Genomic DNA, 21696 nt, shown 5'->3' on the forward strand with positions numbered 1-21696 from the left:
GCCAGTCGACTTGGCAAGTGACATGTCGCGAGATGACTTAGCCGTCACGAGAGAGCGACGGGGAGGGTCAAGGGGTATCAGTTGCTCCAGCATTCATCACACCCCTCGTCCCACCCGCATCACTGACCTTACCACCCCGTCCCACCTTTTCTCGACTCCACAGCATTGTCATCAGAAAAGTCGATCAACCCTGAAACCTGTCCTCTGTCCCTCCGGCACTCCACTCCCTCGCACACACGTTTCTTTGCTCAGTAAATGTGATGCCATTGTTCCACTCCGTTGTCAGGTCGGCTTATTTTACTTTTCTTTCTTTATTTCTTTCTTTTCTTTTTTTAGTAATTCTTTTATTTATTTATTTAGTATATTTTTGTTGTTTGTTTTTTGTTTGTTTGTTGTTGTTGTTGTTTTTTGTGCTGTGTACACACAGACGCGTTTGGTCTCAATGGTTTATTTCTGTGTGCATTACCTTGTTCACTTACCTGTACATGTTCGTTTCTTTACCTTTTACTTAATTACCGTTCAAATTTTCAATATTTGAGGTCTTTGGTTTTCAATTCTTATATATTAAATTTTATATTTATTTGCTTAAAACTATGGGAATAAAACGAGAAATTTTCAAAGGAAAAATAAAAGAATAAAAACTGATCTAGACTTTTAACCTCCTTGAACATTTTCTCACCTGTTTCCAAACTTACCAACTTTGAAGGTGCTACTTTTTCCTAAGAATGTACTTTCTTCTCTCCCCACCCCGTTTCTCTTTTGAGGAAATGTAATTAGTTTGAATTCGCTTTTACATGACAGCCGTGACAATGTTATTAAGTGATCACATCGATTCTCCTCAAAGTTTGAAAACCAACTGTCAGTAAAAACAAATCACTGTCTAGAGTTATCTACGTGGTACTCACGTGGTTAAGTAAATAAATAATTCAGTTGTCAACATGATGGATGTTCTAACTGGCTGTTGCGCGTGTGACAGGTACACGGAGGGGGACTTCCACCATCTAAAGCACTCGAAAATCGCGTACGGCCTCCCCCGCCAGTTGTCTCTGGGCGCATGCGCTACCGGAAGTCGCTCGGCGCCCCCTCTGTCGGCGACGGCTGAGGGCGCCTTCAGCTACAGCCTGGACGAGCGTTTGCGCATGCTTCTTGACCAGGTGGACTCGGACGACCCCGAGGGTCCACCTGTCCAAAGGAGAAGTCCGGACCGCCCCACCTTTCAGCCCGCGGTGCGACCTGGACATGGCGTCCGCAAGTTTGACCCTTACCACCCGCTCCAGGCCGAGGCTCCGCTCTTCTCCCAGCGACCCGGGGTGGCAACGGGACTGCAGCCACCTGCCTCTCCTGCACGGCTGTTACAACAGCAGGGGATGCTGGGAAGGAGGCGTTCTCCCAGTACCTCTCCTTCACCCCCGCTACAGCCAGGCTGCACCAAGGTGGATGTAGAAGTGCACCGACAACCCGGAGCCTCACCGGAGGGCCTCAAGGTAAAAAGGACCGGAAGTGTGAGATCTGTCTGAAAAGAAAACTGGTGTCATAAATAGTTTATTTCAATTCCAAACAACAAACTACATTGTTTCCCCTTCAAAGCACCTCCCAGCCCGTCTCAGATATTTTTCTCTACCTTGGTTCTATTCACTGCGGGAAGGATTGTCTGGGATGCCTGTGAGCTCCTGTCCTTACGGTCCTCTTGATGGCCTCCATGCTTTTGAAAAGGGTCTCCTTGATGATCCCCTTGAGCTTGGGAAAAGAAGAAAATTCACATGTACCAAGATCAGGTAATTGGTCCAGTGCGGCGATGTTCTTCTTGGCCAGAAACCGAGTTCGAAGAAAAGAGACCGCTGTTCGGAGAAATAATTTTGTTAAGTCCATTGGCATAAAGAATAACAGAAGTGTACACAGTCCCACAGCATCGGGGAGTGAGGAGTACAGGGTGAAGTCACGTGCTGGTAAGGAACCGGGTGGATGAGATATTTTAGATGTTTACATCGGTTAAAAACAATAAATGTCCGGTATGGACTGGCCGAAGCAGACGATGTGATTTGGAGGACGGTAGTTCGTGATTGGCATGTTCCAGCGGACATTGTTGTTTGACAAACTTGTTATCATGATTTCACTTTCCCTGAGTGAATTTTATGCGCGCCAGGGAGGCAACTCCAACGGTAAAATAACTGAATTAAAGAGTTAGGTGCGTTACTTGAGAGAATTACTACAAGAAAAAAAGACAAAAGAAACAGCTTGAACTGTTTTGCTGGCTGTGCAGATTTTTATTCCGAGAGTTGCCGTGGTAATGTCGATGAAGTGAGAGGAGTCATCTCCAGCAGCAGTGTTTAAATGCTTTTAGGTTAAGTAAAGTGTTTTCCTGCCGGACCGAGGTGCTAATGGATGCTGCACTTCTAGCGGATTGGACGGTTGGTGGCTAATGTCGCCTCCACAGACTTTAAAAAAGAAGAGCTTAGGAGGAGGCTGTAGGTTGTACGTGAGATGTGAAGTCCGGTTGTTTGGCAGCCATCTTTGCCATTTCCTCCACACACTTCCCCCGATAGACAGAAGCGGCGAGGTCCTTTTGTTTCCGCTGTTCATTTCCTGTAACTCAACCGTTATCCGATGTTAAAACCGCTTGAACAAGTAAATCAGATAATCGATTAACCTCTTTTTATTTTTATCTCATTTTCTTCTTTTTCTCTTTTTTTCTATAATTTGCTTATTTTTTTAATTTCTAAAAATTTACAATCTTTCCTTTTCCGTCTCTTCTTTTTTCAATCCATTTTTTTTCTTTTTTTAATCATTAAAAACAATTAATTTTTTTCCCCATTTGCTCATCCTTTTCTTTTTTCTTTCCTTATTTTCCGCAATCGTCTATTTACGAGTTTTTTCCTTGACCTTTCCCCTAAATAATTTGCCTAGCACCAGCCTCCTACTCACGCACGAGATGTCAGTAATATATTCCGGAACATTCTGTTGGAATCGTGCGAGAAGAAGCCTGTGGCAGTTGTTGTGGTGTCGTTAGCTGGAGGTTGACGGCCGTGACAGTGTAATGGTGTAGGCGCGGGCTTCCCCACCTGGTCCCTGGGTGCAGCTTCGCGGAGCAGAGCGATTGCTAGACGTCCACCCGCAGTTGAGGAGGTCGGCGGGTAGAGGAAGACGTTGCTAAGGCAGCCTTCAGGCTCTGGTAATTAAATCCGATTAGAGGAAGTCGGCAAAGAAGGTTACGCCAAATCAATGCAGCCTGCCTTGTGGAGAGACAACTGATAGTGCCGGCAGGTGGCAGCACGAGATGGGGTCTCAATGCGCGCGCACACACCCACACTCTCTCTCTCACACACACTGTCTCACACTCACACACTTTCTCTCACACACACTGTCTCTCTCACACACACATTCTCACACACTTACACACTATATCACACATACACTCACGTTTTTCAGGCAGGACTTTTGTCTGTCTGTCTGTCTGCAGGACGTATTGTTACCATTCTGTCTATTATGTCTGTGAAGGCGTTTCAAGAAGGCGTGCCTTACGAGCTCATGGGGCCGCCAGGGCCGCCCCTGCACCTGCAGCGAAGCCACGCCTACCAGAAGAAGGCCTCGTCACACAGCCTGGAGCTGGCGGGCAGCAGACGCCGCCTGGCGCACCCCACGCGCAAGGTGAAGAGCTACGAGGACTTCGCCGACTACGATGTTCTGCAAATCACCGAGTTCTCCCGCGGCCCCTTCTACAACAGCGACTTCGATGTCATCTCCGAGCTGGCGTCTCCTACACTGAGCATGGTGATAATTATTTCCCTTTTTTGTTGAAGCTCGAGTAGGGTGTATTTGGTCAATGTGGGTGATGTTTGTAGTGTGTATATGGAGTATGGAAGGCGTGGGGGATGTCCACCCAGATTTGACGAAATGGATATCTTGTCCAGATTAATTAAGTGAAACGGTGACAACATAGCAGATGGTACATGTCATTGTGTCAACCCTCGGCATCAGGTGGTACTTATTGTGACATGCTAAGTCATGCTTTCACCCAGCCCACCCCAACAATCACAACTGTCCTGTGGCAGGTGCGGTACAACGACACTGGCAGCCTGGAGCAGCTCAACGAGGACACCCCCGGGGACTCCTCGGGGCTGGCGCTGGAGGCCTTCCTGCCCCCCGAGGAGAGCGACGACACGGACACCACCCTGAACGGCACCTACCAGTACCGCGAGCTGTGGCACCTGCGCGCCACCCTGGAAGAGGAGGAGGAGTGCAGCGACACCATCCGCATGGAGGACATGACGTCACCGGAAGACTCCCTGATCGTGAGCATGCGCACACACCGCACACGACGTCATTCGAGTCCACCGTGCCCAGCGACGCCGGCGGCAGCGACCAGAGGGACAGCGGCATCCAGTGGGAGAAGCGGGTGGCGCAGTTCTACCAGAAGTCGGCGTCGCGGTATGGCGCTGTCCCTCCTCCTGCTGTAGGCCCGGCTGCTGCTGCTGAGGTTGGTGGTGGCGGTGAGATCCCTGTCCGACATCCCTACGCACAGTACTCGCTTTGCGTCAACTGCGGCAGGAAGAAGTGCGGTTGTCGTGGTAACGGAGGCGGCGCGGCACAGCTGCTACCTCCCAAGTACGAACCGGCGCCAGAGCTACAAGAACCTGTTGACCGGCCGCTTGCCCAAAGCTCCAGCAGTAGTAGCAGCAGCTGCAGCAGCTGCGACGATGTCTGCCAGTGGAAGCGGCAATGTGCCGGTCAGCGCGGAGAACAGCTTCGACAGCGTGGAGACTGACGGCGACCTGTCGGACACGTCGCGCCACGAAATGACGACGACATCATTCGAGTCGACGACGGACAACACGGACAGCACGACGGAAAGCCAGCACAGCCGCCTGCGCCATATGAAGACGGATAGCGGCTACAAGTCGCTGGAGACTCAGCAGTCAGGTTCGAGGGAGGTAGTGGAGGCAGCTGATCCCCCTGCCACGATCGAGGAGAGGATCAAGGAGGTCCCGGCACTTGAGGGCAACCGACAACGGGCGGCGGCGGCGGCAGTTCTGGAAGAAAGGAGAAACGGGTCGAGAGGTTCCTAGAAGCGGAAGTAACGGTGGCAACGGGAACGGGACTTCCGGGTCGAGACCGGATGTCGCTGGCGGGCGTAGAAATTCGAACGCAGTCCTTTTCGAGCGGCGTGCTGGCCGCACAGCGAGCAAGAAGCGACGCGAATACAGTCGCGAGCGGCAGGTCATCCATGTCTACGACAGCATCAATGAGCCCGAGACGGATTCCCGCTCCGACCTCCACTCCGGAGACAGCTTCGAGGACGGGCGCCATCCACATTATCATTCCAACAACGGCCACCACCACTCCCAACAACATCAGCAACAACAGCAGCACTACCACGCCAGTGGCGGTGGAGGCACGGCGCCTAGCAGCAAGCGCTCCGTCTTCACGCGGTTTTTCTCGCAGGGACGAGAGTCTCGCGAGAAGTACGCCTTCCGAGACTACAGCATTGACGAGAAGACGAACCAGATCTTCAACGAGTTCCTGCGACAGGAGGCTCCCCTGGAAGGCAACGGGAGGCTGAGCCTGCGTCGGTCGCCTAGGAACCAGACCAGACCGAGGCTGCAGAGGAAGCACACGGAGCCCGTGTACGACGATCGGCGCCGGGACCGCTTGGCACCGGAAATGCGCAGCGCCAGTCTGGGAAGCGACAGCAGCGCCAGCTCCGTGCGCAAGTTATCTCCCCAGGACAGTATCGAAGAAGAATACGAAGAAGAAGAAGAGCCTGAGGGCGGATGGCGACGAACAGAGTTAGCGCCCATGCTGGAGGTAGGGGGTGACAGCGACGCGGCGGGTGAGGTCAAGAGATCGGTGCTATCCGCGAAAGCACTCCACGACATTCCCATCATCAAACTTCCGGAGGAAGAAACCCAAGAAGCTTCGTGACAAGGAATCTTCATTAGGCAGACGTAGAACAGCCAGTGGAGACATCGTCACGAGCTTTCCGCCGAGGACTCGACGTCACGCCGGTGCTGGGTAAAGGGGCACAAACGTATAAAAGTAGCTCACCTTTGCCAAAATGTCTGATGTATGGTCAGATGTTTAATTTATTCTACATTCTACATACCTTGGTCTCTTCCGTTGATCGGCAGATGCAAGGTTAGGAATGTTGACATCTGGTTGTGATGAAACCTTGAAGAGAAGCGTCTAAATATTCCTCTACAAGAGCAGGTGAAAATTTCCGAGACTCGAGCACGCGGATATCAACAAAAGAATGAAAATTCAGCGAGACAGAATTGTTTACAGATTGTGAAAATTAGCTACAGATGAAATACTAGCCACACGATTTATTTCTTCTGACAAAGTGATTTTTTTAAATAGTGAGATCAACATTTCAAGGAAGCAGTCAGCTCGACTTCACTCCGATTACTCGGACCCTCGCATTGAGCCTCGCGAGATTTGAGTGAGTGAACGAGAGACAGAACTGGAAGTGCTTCTTATATCTTCTTCGCAATCTCACCCCGCGCCCACCCTTTTGGCCTCTTATCTTCCAGGATGTGTCCTGTGTCCTAGTCGAGGATGAGTTGCAGCGACGAGGGTGTTATTGTAGGTTTGGAGTTGCGGTGTGTGACTGAGGTCACTGTGCCAGGGACAGGTCACGAGGACATGCTGACATGACATGGACTGTCACCAACAGGCGGTTCTGTGTGTAGGGTGGACGGGTGGGCAGCCTGCAGTGTCCAGCATGGAGTCCGAGTACGACGAGAAGGATCCTGGGAGCGGTTCTGGGATTCGCTCATACTGAGACCTTGTGGAACTGCACTGAATGACCCCTCTAGTGACCCCTCAATTCACAGTGACACTGTGTGTGTATGTGTGTGTGTATGTGAAGCTGACTTTTTTTTCTGCCACCCTTGAGCACTGGCGCGATTACTGATGTAAATGAGGAGAGAATCGAACTTTAATTTTTAAACGTGAGTACTTGGGAAGACAAGCACATCTCGAGAACCGCACTACAGCTCGGGTGTGAGGGAATGTCAGAGATTTTTTATCAACTGTCTTCATATTCCTTGTCTCCTTGTTGCTGCCACGAGTCATCTTCTGCTGTCAGCTCTTACTTTCACTCTCAAGTGTCGTCTTTTTTTTTTGCTTATCATATTTTTCATCCTCTTCTTTCTCTCTCTCCTATTTCATACCCACCCACCCAAAAAAAAAAAATCCTTTCCATTTAATCTCTTCTTTCATATTATCTTTGGCGGCTTAAAGAGGGAGAATGGAAACATACCGCGGTCACAGGCTGAGGAAACGAGAGTAGTGTAGCCTCGCTCCCATTTCTTTACAGGGATAAGACAAAAAAAAAAAAAGCGTGCGCATGCGCGAATATTCAAACAACTTCCACCTAGCATGTTCGTGGTTTCCACCCGGCATACCAAGACCTGGAGAAGGACAGGGATCAATATGTCTTCATCATTGCAGGTGACTGCGGTCTTCATTGTGTCACTCCTGTCCCGGACACAAAATCACGGCCTCCGCGCCATGTTGGTCATAGCCGGGTCGACTGAACTAGACTTTTTCTATCCGCACGAACCGAAAGATTTATGATGTCCCAGTTCCACAGAATGTTCCTAAATGTGGAGCAAGGGTCACAGAGGTCGTTGGGTGCTTGGCCCGCGATTGGCTTCCATTGTGATGCCGGGAAAAGCTCCATCAGCCGGCTGGAGGATGAACTTTGTGCTTGGTGACCTGTCTTAGAAGCTTCCATTTCTTTTTTGGACAAATTATAAACGGATCCTGATGTCTGCAGAGAAGGTATTGGACTAAAAAGGAAGCACGAGGACGGGGTGGGAGGAGGGTAGTAGCGGGGTAAAGGTCGGCAGTCGGGTGACGTCAGCAGGTCGTTGTCGGGCACTGTGACGAGGTCATTGTCGGCAGTTTAAGTATTGTTAGTTTTACAAACAACCCGTAAACATGTCAGGTACACTTTCTGCTTTACGTTGCAGGTGTACGAATTTTGTTTTTAATATCAAGTGCATTATTCTTCTTCATCATCATCATCATCATCATCCTTGTCCTCCTCCTTCTGCTACTTCTTCTTCAGTTTCTCGTCTCAGAATAACATCGCCATATCTCATCCCAAAAATCTGCTCCTGTACCCAAGGTAATATTAGCATCTGGAGCCAGGTGTGGTGATGTAGCTGAAGGCGAGGTCGAGTCAAATGAGTCAAACACACACACAGACACGTGGACAGCAGTTCTTCCTGGACAAGGGACGTAACCAACGGCAGGCGACAAGAATACAAACTGAAAATACTGCTGAAACCTTTTGTTCATACTTTATTTTACAATCTTATTTTTACGAAAATTAATCTATCAGAAAAAAGTTTAGAGGGAAGATGTTTTCTTGTCGTCATGACAGGGAGTTACGTCCCTTTGTATTGTAGAAAAAAAAAAAGAAAAAAAAAAAAAAAAAAACGCCTGCAGAGGACAAATGCAACCTGTTACATTAGAAGCAATGAAAGCAATGTGCTGCAGGAATTAAGCTGGGATGCGAGTGTGGAGTTACTTTCCCAAGCCTAGTTTATTGCGAAAATAATTTCCCAAATCTGAGCAAATAACATCAATATTTTGCATTTTGGAAAGAGTTCTGGACCTGTTCCCACGACATAAAGGACGGCTTGCTACTAAAGAGTTGGAAACTCTTACACTGCTTATGGCTTTAAATTACATGATAAAAGTGTCATTCTCTCGGACTTCCCCCAATACATTCAGTAAAAAATATTGCTACATTCGTGTCACAAATAATGACACTGATATCTATCTTAATCGTTTAATGTTAAGTATTCCTCGGAGAGTCAAATAGGGAAGGAGAAAAAAACTTGTAAAGACTGACTTGATTCCCAGGGCTAAATATTTAATGTACAGCTATTGTCTGTGTAAACATTTAGCTCCCCTCATCTTCACATCCTGTTTGACGAAGATGATGGACCTTTGTTGCCCATTGCAGAGACTGAGACGAAGAACGATGCTGTTAGGACCAATTTTACTCACAGAACAGCTACAGACAGTGGCAGACATTGCCAGACATTGCCGGACCTCCCCACATTGAGGCTCATTTGTTGTCGGTACTCAACCACGCCTCAACGAATTTGCTGTAGAGTTTCTGGAAATGCGAACTACCCATAGGAGGGCAGGAAGCAGGAGGAGCCATGACCTCTCGTGTTGGGTGCGTGGAAAAATCCTGAAAGTGGTTATCATTTAGTGGTAGATGTCCTCTGACTGACCTCATCTTGTGAGTAGGGGGGAGGGAGGCATTGATTATAGGAAAGCACAATTTTTTAAAATCCTTTAATACAAGTGCTTTCATTGGTCAATCTCTTTATCTGGAAATAAATTCAGAAGACCTCTGGTCTAGTCATAACTCTCCATATCCTTCTCCTTTTTCTTTTTTTTTTTTCATTAACTCTACAACTTCCCTGAAAAAAAAAATTCTATGGTGATGTCTACTCAGTGGGTGAAACACGATCCCCTAGGAACTGTAAAAAGTTAAGTCGCAAAATTCAGAAGACCGAGTGATCATCTCAGGAGGGTTAGAGTACGTCCGATAATGTTATTAATTTTTTCCCCAAAAAAAACCTTGTTACTGAGTTGATTAATTTACATGGGCTTGTCTCGACTCACCCCCATCACCCTACACCCGCACCTCTGTCATCGCAGCGTCTCATCTCTTTTCATCCATCACCAACGATCTTCATGTCGATGTCTGTCTGATGGTGTCTGGGTGTGTTCGGGTGGGGATAAGCGGGTGTCTCTCAAACTCCACCCAACCAACCCTCGCCACATCATCGATCGCGTGTCTTCATGTTACACCCGGGATGCATTTACAAGTCACGTGACCATGTTGTCTGCGGGAGGTTGCGCGGTGTATCCCATCATGTCTTACTGCGCGGCACAGATCACGTGACGGAACTACTTGTTCTCGTCAAGATGGCGAGGTGCATCTCGCTCCACAAAATAACAGCACAGATTGAAAAAAGATGATACACATCCTTATGCACACTGTACTGACTGTATTTTTATACACTACGTTGCTTATATTATCTCGATACTGCAGAGAATATATCGGACTCTGTGGACTATTTTATTATCGTCTGTTCTTTTGAAGACTCGTCAAGGTGCAACTTATCAAAGCTGTCTTCTTCGTGCAATTACAATTCTGTGGAGGGTTTCTCTCCAGCATCCGTTTCTAAGTGAAACTGTGTTGTAGAATGTAGGTAGCCTCATCACATCGCCTTCACACGTGGTGCACGGTCTGTGGTGTGTCCAGCGTTGGTCTGATGCTAACCACAACCTGAAATATTGATGGCAGGGTCTGTCTCGCTCGATTCCTATTAAATATCACGATGTACTTTACGCTCCTGGTTGCCATGACCACCGATTCACCTCAAGATACGGCACGGCGTGACCTTTTGCTCGGTCCAGATGCCGAGAGGTGGCGCTGACCGTTGCCAGACTCACAGTCCTAGATATCACGCTGACCTTTGTGCACCCCACTGTCCTACATATTGCGCTGCCGATGTCAGAACGAGGCCGTTTACCTTCGAGTTTTCATCTCATAATTCTTGCACTCATCTTGACAAGTGAGGTTTTATCTCGCAGAAGTATTGCTGTGCCCTTGGAGTTACCTAGATGGCGCCATGGACGACACTCATGCCTTCTATCATGTTTGTGAAGTTCTGGTCCTCTAAGCGCCACGCCCTTTCATCGCTGAAGACTATCATCTTTTTCATCTTTTCCTTCCCTCGTATGGTCCTCCATGTTAAAGAAATGTCGACACAAAGTTTTGTTTTTAAATTCTCTGCACTGTGATATGGCGCTTTTTTGTACTACATGTGAAAATGATGATGATGATGATGATGATGATGATTTTTACTGCACCTTATTCACTCCTCCTCCTTCTCTTCCTTGCCGGTCTTTCGTCTTACAGCATGAGCATGGGTGGAAGACATTGACTTTAAAGAAATCGCTATCCCATGGGTACAGGCGTATGATGTATGCTCACCATGGTCGTCCCAGGTCTGTTGGTCGGTTGGTCGGTGTGCAGAACGGGAGAGGGTAGGAAGGACAGGTGGCAAGGTGCTGGAACATTCCACATCCTCGTACGCGTGAAAGAAGCCACCCCATCATCAACCCCAGCACTAATCCGCCACAACACCAGCACTAACATCATCGTCTCTTCGAGCACTAACAAGATGGTCACCAAACACTAACAGTATCGATTCCTTCACTAATACCAATCATCCCTATCACTAATCCCATCATCAACCCCAGCACTAACACCACAGTCAACCCTCAGCCTCCTGCACTAACACCTTCGTCAGCAGCAGCACCATCATGATCAATCAAAGCACCAACCACGAGTTCCTCACATCTGATTTAAGGTTTCACCATCTTTAGCAACAGATTTCTATGTCACATGTTCGTTAATCAAACATCTTGAATTCCAGGAAAAGAAAGGAAAACTAAACCCATGCCAAATAAATGGTCACCAGAACCAGGCACCACAGTTTGTGATGCCAATCAGCACTGTCGTCCATGCTGTCATCTGATGTACAGACTAACATCCCCACCACCACCACCACAGGTCAACCACCACCTTCGTTTCTTGTGTAAACTTCGAGGCTGAGATATTAACTGGATGAATCATCCTTTTACACATTTTTACTCACTTTCTGTCTGCTCTTCTCATTGCCAGCCACACACCCTCTCATCTCACCACCTCCCCTTCAACTCCTCACCTCTTCCCCCCGCACATCCCTCCACTCAACCGTTTGTGGTGTCTCACGTCGTGGCTGTCATCGCCTTCATCCTCTCGATGTGCCCAGTGGTCCTGGTGCTTCTTGGGAAAAATAAATCCGATAACTGATGCCTTAGAGGCCTGATCAGAGTGCATTTACTAATGGCATTTAATTTATGTTTTGAATTGTCTCCAATTGTTGCTGTCTGTGAGAGAACTCACTGCCTGTCACACGTGTAACCGCACACAACTCTCGTCATGGTTGACATGAGTGCTTGAGGCTCGGGTGTGTGGACTTTCTGTCGTACAGACTGCAATGGACAGAAGCGAGATTGCACGAGACACGAACACGCTGAATAATGTTTCAGCTTTGCAAAAATTACTTTTTAATGTTGAAAATGATTTTAGATGTTTTTTAAAAAAATAATTGGTGAATAACCTTGCAGACAAAAGCCTGAACTTGGAAGACAAGACCAGTCTATGATTAATAGATTGTTTTGTGTTCTATTTTCAAGATAAATACTTTTATAAAACTTAGGAAATCTTAAAATAGAAATTTTACTTTCTGCAACCTATATTTGAACATTTTATACTTTGTAAATGTTTCTATTAACAACAGTTTTTATTTATCGGGATATTGGCAAATTAAGGTCTTTTTAAAATAAAGTTAATTCAGAAGATATATATAGATACATGCCTATATATATATACATTTCTGTTTAATCTTGCATAAAAGGGATAAAGATAGTAAATTAAGTATCTATGGTGAAAGAAACCCCGACAGGTTGTTTTGTTATGCAACTCTCTGTTGGCTGGACATGTAGAAAGAAATATGTCAAAGGTCAAAGGTTGACTTGAAGCCCACACAAGCTTGTACTACGAGTGCTTCAAAGATGTTGCTGTTGTTCACTCTGTGAAGTTGTGATATTTGCACTGTTTGAAGATATATGAGATGTTATGGTATTTTTGTACTTGCAAACTGATTTGTAAATGTCTTACCATCCCCCTGACCCCGACACACACCCTTTGCTGACCATGTTCAATGTATCAAACTTTGAGATCTTCACGGTTTCTTTTATACAGTTTATTTTTGCGTTTCCACTCGTTCCCCACCCCGATATCGACATCCACCCACGCCCTGAAAATGATGATAAAACCCTCAATCTCTTACGTGCTTTACCATAAACGGTTTGACTAATGTCAGCGATGTTTTGTTTGTGTGTGTGTGTGTGTGTGTTTGTGTGTTTGTGTGTATGTGTGTGTGTGAGTGCGAGAAATTTACAAAGACCAGTCAATCTGATAACCTCTGACTGCGTACCCCAAAACACGATAAGTCGGGTACGGGCCATAGGACTGCCCCACACATCGCGATATGGAGACCGGAGGTTATCGCCTGGGTAGGCCTGTAACTTGCTTTGACCCTTGACCTGAGTTTCAGCTCCGTTTTCTTAATAGTTGCGGAAAGATGAAACATTATGTTTTTACCTGCATATTTCACGACTGAGCCATAGACTGAACACCTAATCAAGAGGAAAGAGGTGGGTGGGGTAGAAGGATGTCAAAGGCATCTAACAGTTGTCAGAGAGGCACAGTGTGCTGAAAGAGTGGAATGGGATGGAATAGTGATGGTGATGGTGACGGCGGCAAATTGGATCAAAATGGTTCTACAGCAACTTTGAGATCAGGACACAGCCTACCACGAACTTTACCCACTATTGTGTGTACAGGACACACACACACCTGTTGGCACCAGCAGTAAGCAAGCTGCTGTAGAAATACCCACATACCCTCCCCACATACCCTACACACATACCCGACATACATATCTCACTAACCCCGGAGCCAAGCACTGTGGCCAGTGTGTACAGTGTACACTATAGAGTTTAGAGAGTACAGCAAGAGGCGAGGGCAGGTTGCCATTATAATATGATCAAACAGCGAAACCTTTATCAGGAACCACACTGTTCCCCCCTCTCAGACCGCCTCCCTCCCCATCCTCTTGGCTCCACCACCAAAGCAGAGTGTGTTTGTTTGCCTTCTGCTCCGCACGAACAAAATGAACCTACGAGGGCACCACGAAAAAAAAAATCAGTCCTCATCTACTGGTCATTAGTCTGTCATCGACGTCGACACAGGTATCTGGACTCAGCTCTCCAGGTAGACACAAAGCTGGCAGGTGAAAGCTTGCTTAGCACCCGGCTTGTGGTGAAACTTTCTCCTCTGCCAGGTCTTCACACTGGTTTGATGGTTGGACTTGTTTATCAGGTAACGACTGCCCTTTTCTTGCATTTTCCGTTGTTTTCTTCCCTGCGTTTGTTACTATTCTTAGCTTTCTAGTGAACTGTTATTTACAAAATAACAAGGGAACTAAAAATAGCAACACATTCGCTCGCGCAGTTTTGGATGCAAGTTTTATTACAAATGTTCTTTAATGTTGTTTATTTTGGTTGCTAGGCATTATATAAGCTCAATGTTGCTACACTAGCTTCACAAAAATAACTCGTGTTGATAAGATACAGATATTCTGGGGTTGATGACTTTCTGTTAAAATAGTCTGACACCCGAGAGCGCACCTTAAAATAATCCCAAGTTCACAAATGTAGGTTGAACATCAATAAAACCTGTACCGACAGCTACAGAAAATAGAATGTCCTCCATGGAGTGTGTAAATTGTAGACATCACCCACAGAGTTCAGAGTTCGCCAAAAAAGCTCTAATTTGACTCGTAGGGTCGCAATCAACAAAAACACACACAAACAGTGAAACTGAAACATATCTTGTTCTGTGTTTGTTGTTTACTTTTGTTGTTTTTCATTGTATTTTGTTCGTTTGTTGTTGTTTTTTTGTTGTTGTTTTTTTTACTTTTGCTCGTCTTTTCTGTGGTGGGTGAAAGGTGAGGATAGGAAAGACTGAGAGAGCTAAAGAAAGAAAGTTAAAACAACGCTCCCAAATAGAAAGATAGGCATACAATTCCAAAGAAAGAAATAGAAAGATAGGTAGAAATAAAATTCAGACGGACCGGATATGTAGACTACAGACGGATATATAGCTAAGTAGATGGACGGATACACAAACAGATAGGTAGACGTACAGACGGATACATAATTAAACAGACGGATGTGTAGACGCACTGGTAGATGGAAGGAATAACAGATTGGAGGGTCAGACAAGTACACCAGACTCACCGACTACCCGTTCTGTCTGCGCACCGGCGGCAGCAGCAAGTGTGACAGATGGAGGCGCTGAAGGTGAAATACGAACAGAACAAGGCCGAGGTCTTGTCACACCTTGACGTCAACAGCGACCTGCTGGACGTCATGACACGTCATGGCCTCATTGACATCAGCGACTGGGTCAAGTTCAAGGTACGTCACATCAACGTGATTTCAGTTTTGAGCACGTCCAAGACTCTACGTCACAGCACTTTCAAAACTCTGTACGTCACAACACGTTACAAACTCTATACTGTACGTCACAACACGTAACAAACTCTACACTGTCACAGCCGGAACAAGCATTCTCAAATGTCAGGAGTAAACTTCAATGGTTGAAGTGTCTCTGTCTCAGAATGTTGCTGAGGCTCGCGAGCGCAATGCCACCCTGATGAAGACCCTGGTAGAGCGCCGCACGGACCACGCCTACCCGCTCTTCATCCAGAGCCTGCGGGACGTGGGGCAGCACACCGTCGCCGACCTCCTCACCGACATCGGGGAAAGACTCGCATCCTCACACAATGTACGTATTGTGTAGGTATCATCTTAGCTGGAAATTGTCGGAGAGGAAATGTTCCTACCAGTTGATCATTCATTCATTAGTAATGTAAATGCACAGAGGCCAAAAATATATTCAAAAAACAAATCGGACTCACCTGTGAGTAGTTTTCTATCCATAAGCCAGCTGTCCTGAAACAGTTCCATGAAATGTATCCGCTTTACAATGACAACTGTCATCAGATAAAAGTTGGAGAGTTAGACGAGGCTCCTAGCCTCAAGGCACAAGACTTCTCAGACCGAGAAAACTCGAAGACGCGAGATTCATTTCTTGCACGGTCCATCATTTTCCTGCCACGGACCTCGCACTTGGCATCTGCATCTGCCTGTATACTTTCTTCCTTTTTTTTTTTTTCGTTCGCAGCCGACAAATGAAAGTGGCGGTCAAAGGGATGTAACTACGCAAACGTGCGCTCAACTAAAATACACTTAACTCCCCTGATTTCGCATGCTCTTAGATTTGCACTGCGGATAATAATAATCATCTTGCTTCGTGTGGAGACGAGTTTACTTGCTGTGAAAATTAAAAAAAAAAAAAAAAAAAAAAAACGAAATCAACTGATAACCATTAAAGAACAAAAATAACAGCAGAAAGACGACACAGGGAATAAGAGGAAATCAAGAACAGAAAAGAATTGCTTGGATTATGCAAAGTGCTTCCTACATGCGGTAGGTTCTGAGGACTGACATGAAAGCTTCACATCTAGTCACGGTTGGAAGGGTAAGGGGAGAGAGTTCCAAACGGTGGTGCCGGAGAAGGAGAGGGTGAAGGAGGGTATAGCATACCTGATATTTTACTCACAAAGACCATATGAAAGCTGTGATTATCATGACTGTGTGTGTGTGTGTGTGTATATACATGTGTGTGTGTGTGTGTATATACATGTGTGTGTATGTGTGTGTGTCTTCCGTCCCCCAGTACAAATGCAGTTAGAGAAGGAAATCCAAAGCATCAGTGTCTACATTCAACAAGAGGAACACCGCACCGGCCTGGTAGGCCAAACGGGATCAGGAGCCAGCGGCCCAGAACTTCCAACTTCCAAGTCTGGGTCTGTTCCGGTGACTGACCACCAGGTGTGGGACAGCGTGCAAGCCACCCTGAAGCGAGCTACTGTCCACTTGGAGCGATGTCGGGTGGTCATAGAGAAGCTGCACACTGACCGCCAGGACTTGGCCACAACCAAAGACGACATGAACCAGCAGATCCGCAACTCCTACAACAAGGTCCAGTCCCTCCTACGCTCCAGTCACGTGTCTACGGGAGGTAAGCCATCCAAAGGGAAGGAATATGTATTATATATACTTTGAGATTTGAATCAAACTAAACTCGCTCTTCCTTTCCTCATTCTCTCCCTCTCTTGCTTGCTTTCCATCTCTGTTACTGTCCCTTCCTCTCTCCCCTTTCTTTGTGTTAGAGAGTGAGAGCAAGTGCGTGTTTGTTTGTGTGTGCGTGACTGTGAGTACGCGCGCGAGGGTGGATATGGATATGAATGTGTGTGTGTGTGTGCTCGCGATCACCATGTCCACTTATCTGTTTATATGCGCATGTGTGTGTGTGTGTGTTCGTTTGTTTCTATCTGTTCACGCCCGCACGGAGCAGCCTTTCCCACGAGCACACAGGCGATGTTCCAGACGATGATGGCGGACGTGGAGACGCTGATGACACTCAAGAGTCGGGCGAAGGACCACGAGCACGAAGGGCGTGCCTCCTCCATGAGGATCCTCCGCCACCTGCGCGACTGGATCGAGGTCAGAGGTTATGATGCGATGGAGGCAGCAAAGACAGTGGACGACTGAGAGGATAATTGTGATACGATCTCTCATTCGCTGACATCTTTAGTAGGCTATAAAATATTACACAATGTCTCGTCTCCACACACCTTCCCATTAAATTGCAAGAGGTATTTCCTTCTTAGAAGAAATAATCGCAAAAGAAAATCCAGGTTTTTGTCATTTTTGTTTTTTCACTTGTTTATTTTATCTTTATTTCACAATTTTTTTAGTTTCTGGTTTTAAAAGACCTTTCAACACAGAGGTCTTGCTGCTTTCTATATAGTCGTGTATAGCACACATTTCCCGCCTTCTATCAATCTTTATTTATTACCAGGAGAGGTCATTGTTTTTAGACAAGTTCTGCTCATCGACTGGAGGAGAGGTGCGCCGCGCCATGGCTCACTGGGGAATCTGCATCCGCGGAGAGGTGGGACACGTACATCTGTCAACGAGGGCAGTGGACACAGTCCGACACCCAGGTCTGGATTTTATCCTTCACTGTCCTAGCTAGGGTAGGACAGACAGACAGACAGACAGACAGACAGACAGTGGCTAGTGGCTAGTGCATTCGACGGACCAGAGGTCACTGGTGCAGATAAAGAAGGTGAAAGGAGAATGTTTGGTTTGGCCTTCTACTTATTGTTCTCTAGACACAGTGGACCACTTCCCTGCCACTACTGTTTCTAGACTATGAAACCCTTCACCTACACCTTGTTTTACCTTTGTACCTGTCGTGTCGCCTCAGGTCGCACTCGCAAGACTCGCTGGATGACAACAGCGGAGACCAAACACCGCAGGAACTCCGCCAGGACACTGGGCCACGTGAGCGCGTGGAGCCGCACGCCATCACCACGGTGCGCAGGGTCTGCGTCTGCTGGAGCAGCAGGTGCGCAACTACGTGCAGATGGAGATGCAGGTGACGGGCAGGTACCGCACGGAGCTGCGCATCAGACGCCACCGTCGCGCGGCACAGGGCTACACGCCGCGCGGCTTCAGCGACGCCCTGCGCATGCTCGACGACCTGGATAGGTCGCTGGCGAACATTCCCTCCCGCATCCATGGCAGCATCTCCGACATAGGAGAGGACGGGAAGGAGAGACAAGAGAAGGACGCGCGGGACTGCGTGGCCAAGCTGAGGTCGTGTCTGGACGTCATGCAGGAGGAGTACGACGCATGCGCGAAGTTCATGGAGCGGGTGACCGACGTGGATGCGCTCTTGGCAGAGACGGAGGAGGTGAAGGAAACAAAACAGAAGAAGAACAAGAAAAAGGATGAGCACAAGGACGAGAGGAAGAACGATCGTGGGAAGGAAGTGGAGGAGAAGCCACGGTTCTGTCTCTTCGGGAAGAAGGGAGCTAACACCGGCTCTCACCACCACCACCAGCAGCTGACTTCCGGCTACAAGACCGCGCCACCTGTCGGTTTACCCGCCATCGACTCGTCGGCGAACAGGCGCCTGGGTGAGTAAAGCTCGCATCACACTGTTTTCAACGTTTGTAATGTTTTTACATGACGGTTACAGAAAAACGTCCTCAAACGTTCGTCCATATTTTTCCGGTTAAGAACGGCTTTAATACTTTAAGTAAAAACTGTCAGATTTTATTCCTTTTTTTTCTTTTTTTTTTTAACCAAGGGGACAACACGTCGGCGAGAGGGGAGGAGACTTTGCTGACGAGCCTCAAGCAGCTGGTGACGAGGCACGACAGAGTGAAGCAGAAGGTGCGGGAGGCGGAGGATCGGTTCCGGCGAGATTACGAATACAAGCGGAGGGCGTTCGACGCCACCTTGCGAGAGAAAGGGGAGGAAATAGCTCGCTTGCAGATTCGTCTGAAGGAAACGGAGGCCGAGAAAGAGAAGTATCGCACTTTGTACGACAACATGAAGATAGGCTTCGTCAAGCGACGCTGACGTGCAACGTGGCCCCCGGGTGGCTTGTGTACTCTCGTGACGTCACACCCTCAATCGTCAAAGCTCGTCTACCGTTGTGACAAGATGGCGGCTTTAGTCTCGACAGGCACGTCTGTGCAAGGTTTGCATGGGTCATGGATCCAAGGGATAATGCGCGTGTCTAATGGTTGCGATAAAATGAATTCCATCCTGCGTCTTGATATCCTCATCTCATATTTACTTTTGTATTTGAATTGTCAGGTACAGTCCGCTCTCCCTGGATGTAGAGCAGCAACTTTAAAAAATATTACAATAATTATTATACTTTGCCTTGATAAATAAAGTTTGGTATTACCAATTGTTTTCCGTTTCTTCCACACTAACACTTGCAAGGAGCAAGCTGTTAGCGCTTAAAACAAGAACTAGACAACAACAAAGAATAAACAGCAATGCTGACGACGAATAAAAGACAAATAATAGAATATTATAGCAAATGCAAAGAAGAACCAAGTAACAAGGACTGAGAATATCGTGATTCTCCAGAGGAAGACGAGTAGGAAAGTAGCAGTAAGAGGGAAAGGGTGTGTGAAAAAGGACGAGCATTGTGTGAATCTGACAGATGTTCCACAATTGCAGTCACTAGACAATAAAGGTATAGTTAAATTAAACAATATTAAAGATACGACACATAATTAACGAAGAAAGTAAGCATCTTTGAATGCCTAGCACATAAATTCATTAGTGGAGTTCACATTGTCAATTGACTTATACATTGAGTCCTTCAGAGACAGGAGAAGACAACATCTCTTTATTGGCAAACACTTCAACCTAGTTAATTCATCAACCTCTTCACTCCTTCCCCCCACAATCCCCCAGCAGAAAGCAGGACTCCAAGGCTAAGGTTGTTGTCCGAAGTGTTGGCAGCGACCTCTGGGGAGACGACTCCCTACATGCAAGTGTTTCACTCGTGTCACCATGGAGACACCTCGCTCTGATCTCCTTCTCGACAAACAAGTAATGTAAGCTTGCAAGCTGTTGTTAGCCCCCCACTTCCCCTTTTCCTCCACAGAATTCAATCAAAAACCAATCACTTTTGAAGTGCGGAGAGGAGCTGCGAGCGCCCCCTGTGTCCCTGGCCATGAAGACGAGGGGCGTGAGGTTGGTCAATGGCGGCGGGATTGCCAGCCACCCGCGGTGTGCCTTTCCCTCTCCAGGAAGGATTTATGAAAACTTAATCTGATATAGTCATATTTTTATATACACTGCAGTGGAGGAGATTGGAATGAAGGCTGGGATGGGGGAGAGTGGTACAACTGGAAAAGCACGTTACGAGGGGGTGGAGAAGTACGCATGCGCAAGGACACTATTAGTCGTTTGACACAAAAAATTGAGGAAAAAAGGAAAGATAGAAAGAAAAAAGTAAAACAGAACAGCTGTATTTTTTTAAAATCCAATCTGTTTTTTTTTTTTAAATTTCGTCTAAAGGTATAGAAATCCCGACCCGGTGAATCACCTCACGTGGTGATGGCAGGTACACTTGAACTTTGCTCTCTGCTAGGGGTGAGAGATAAACCTTCGTGCGGTCTACCCCGATGTATTTTATCGTGAATTTCATCTGTCGATGACAATGGTCTGTCCTTTCCTGTCTGTTTCCTTTCTGCTACAGCTGTACTTGCTCATTTTTGCTTTGGAAGAAGGTCAAAGAACAACCAATCAGTGCTCTGGAAATATGGCCTTAAAAAGGGCAAAGACTTTGGAAAGGAAGGGGTGAGGGGGAGAAGGGTCGTCAACACCGAGAACTGGCTGGTAAACATGAAGGAATGAATGGACTTATTGAATAGTGGTCAAAACTATCTGGGAAGCTAGACCCCGATGACCGATACCCCGTTGGGTCAGTTGGTGCCAGTCAAGGAATGACATGTACGTACATGTGTGGGTGGGTGTAGGAGGGGTGGGGTAGACGTATGGTAGTGTTTGTCCACGTGTACATCGAGAACGAAAGGAGGCTATTCCTTGACATGTTGGCGAAACTGCATCTCGCACTGAATTTTACTCAGTGATTATAAAAGTTTGTAACCCACAAGACCTTTTAAAAGCATTGCTTTGAACATAAAACTGAACTTGAAAAAAGCCAGCGATGTCTCTCCTGTCTTTGGCATCTGCGCAAGTAGAGTCAGTCTTGGCGGGTGCTTGCTACCTGCAACAAAAAAAAACCACCCGAGATCCACGTGAATATGACAGCGCGTGCAACTGGCTAAACTTCCATCCACCCAACTATCCCACCCCAAACCTACCCACACCCCGCCTCCACCCTTTGCCACAGAGGTAAACACCCACCTGTGCGAGGCCGCCCTGGGTCACGGGGAAGGTGCAAGGGTCTGCCCACCTCACTTCCTACCTGTACCTTTGGTTTACCTTCACCGACAGGTAAGCAGACGTCTCGTACCCTTGATCTCTGCCAGCCACCCCGCTATCTTCTTGGCCTCTCCTGACGTTTAC

At 47.2% G+C, this 21696-nt stretch overlaps 2 protein-coding genes across 5 annotated transcripts in view; both read left to right on the forward strand.

Annotated features, from left to right (window-relative positions):
* LOC112573790 overlaps window positions 1–12967 on the forward strand; it is a 48729-nt gene extending 35762 nt beyond the window's left edge. Inside the window, 4 exon segments of the mRNA XM_025254390.1 lie at window positions 931–1484; window positions 3496–3768; window positions 4050–5021; window positions 5023–12967. Of these exon segments, the coding sequence (XP_025110175.1) occupies window positions 931–1484; window positions 3496–3768; window positions 4050–5021; window positions 5023–5919 (2696 nt within the window). The 3' untranslated portion in view covers window positions 5920–12967.
* Window positions 12968–13315: 348 nt separating this feature from the next.
* On the forward strand, window positions 13316–19540 carry LOC112574600. Of its 4 annotated transcripts, none has more exons than XM_025255790.1 (8): window positions 13316–14032; window positions 14986–15132; window positions 15335–15502; window positions 16457–16801; window positions 17138–17286; window positions 17645–17789; window positions 18056–18770; window positions 18944–19540. In XM_025255790.1, the coding sequence occupies exons 7-8, from the start codon at window positions 18215–18217 to the stop codon at window positions 19216–19218; spliced, it is 831 nt and encodes a 276-aa protein (XP_025111575.1). In that variant the 5' UTR covers window positions 13316–14032; window positions 14986–15132; window positions 15335–15502; window positions 16457–16801; window positions 17138–17286; window positions 17645–17789; window positions 18056–18214; the 3' UTR covers window positions 19219–19540. The 4 variants fall into 4 exon arrangements, with proteins under 4 accessions (XP_025111575.1, XP_025111576.1, XP_025111573.1 ...); XM_025255791.1 differs by having other exon boundaries at window positions 14989–15132; XM_025255788.1 differs by lacking the exon at window positions 13316–14032 and having other exon boundaries at window positions 14471–15132.
* Window positions 19541–21696: the final 2156 nt, after the last annotated feature.

Source organism: Pomacea canaliculata, linkage group LG10 (assembly GCF_003073045.1).
Source record: "Pomacea canaliculata isolate SZHN2017 linkage group LG10, ASM307304v1, whole genome shotgun sequence".
Taxonomy (NCBI): Eukaryota; Metazoa; Mollusca; class Gastropoda; order Architaenioglossa; family Ampullariidae; genus Pomacea; species Pomacea canaliculata.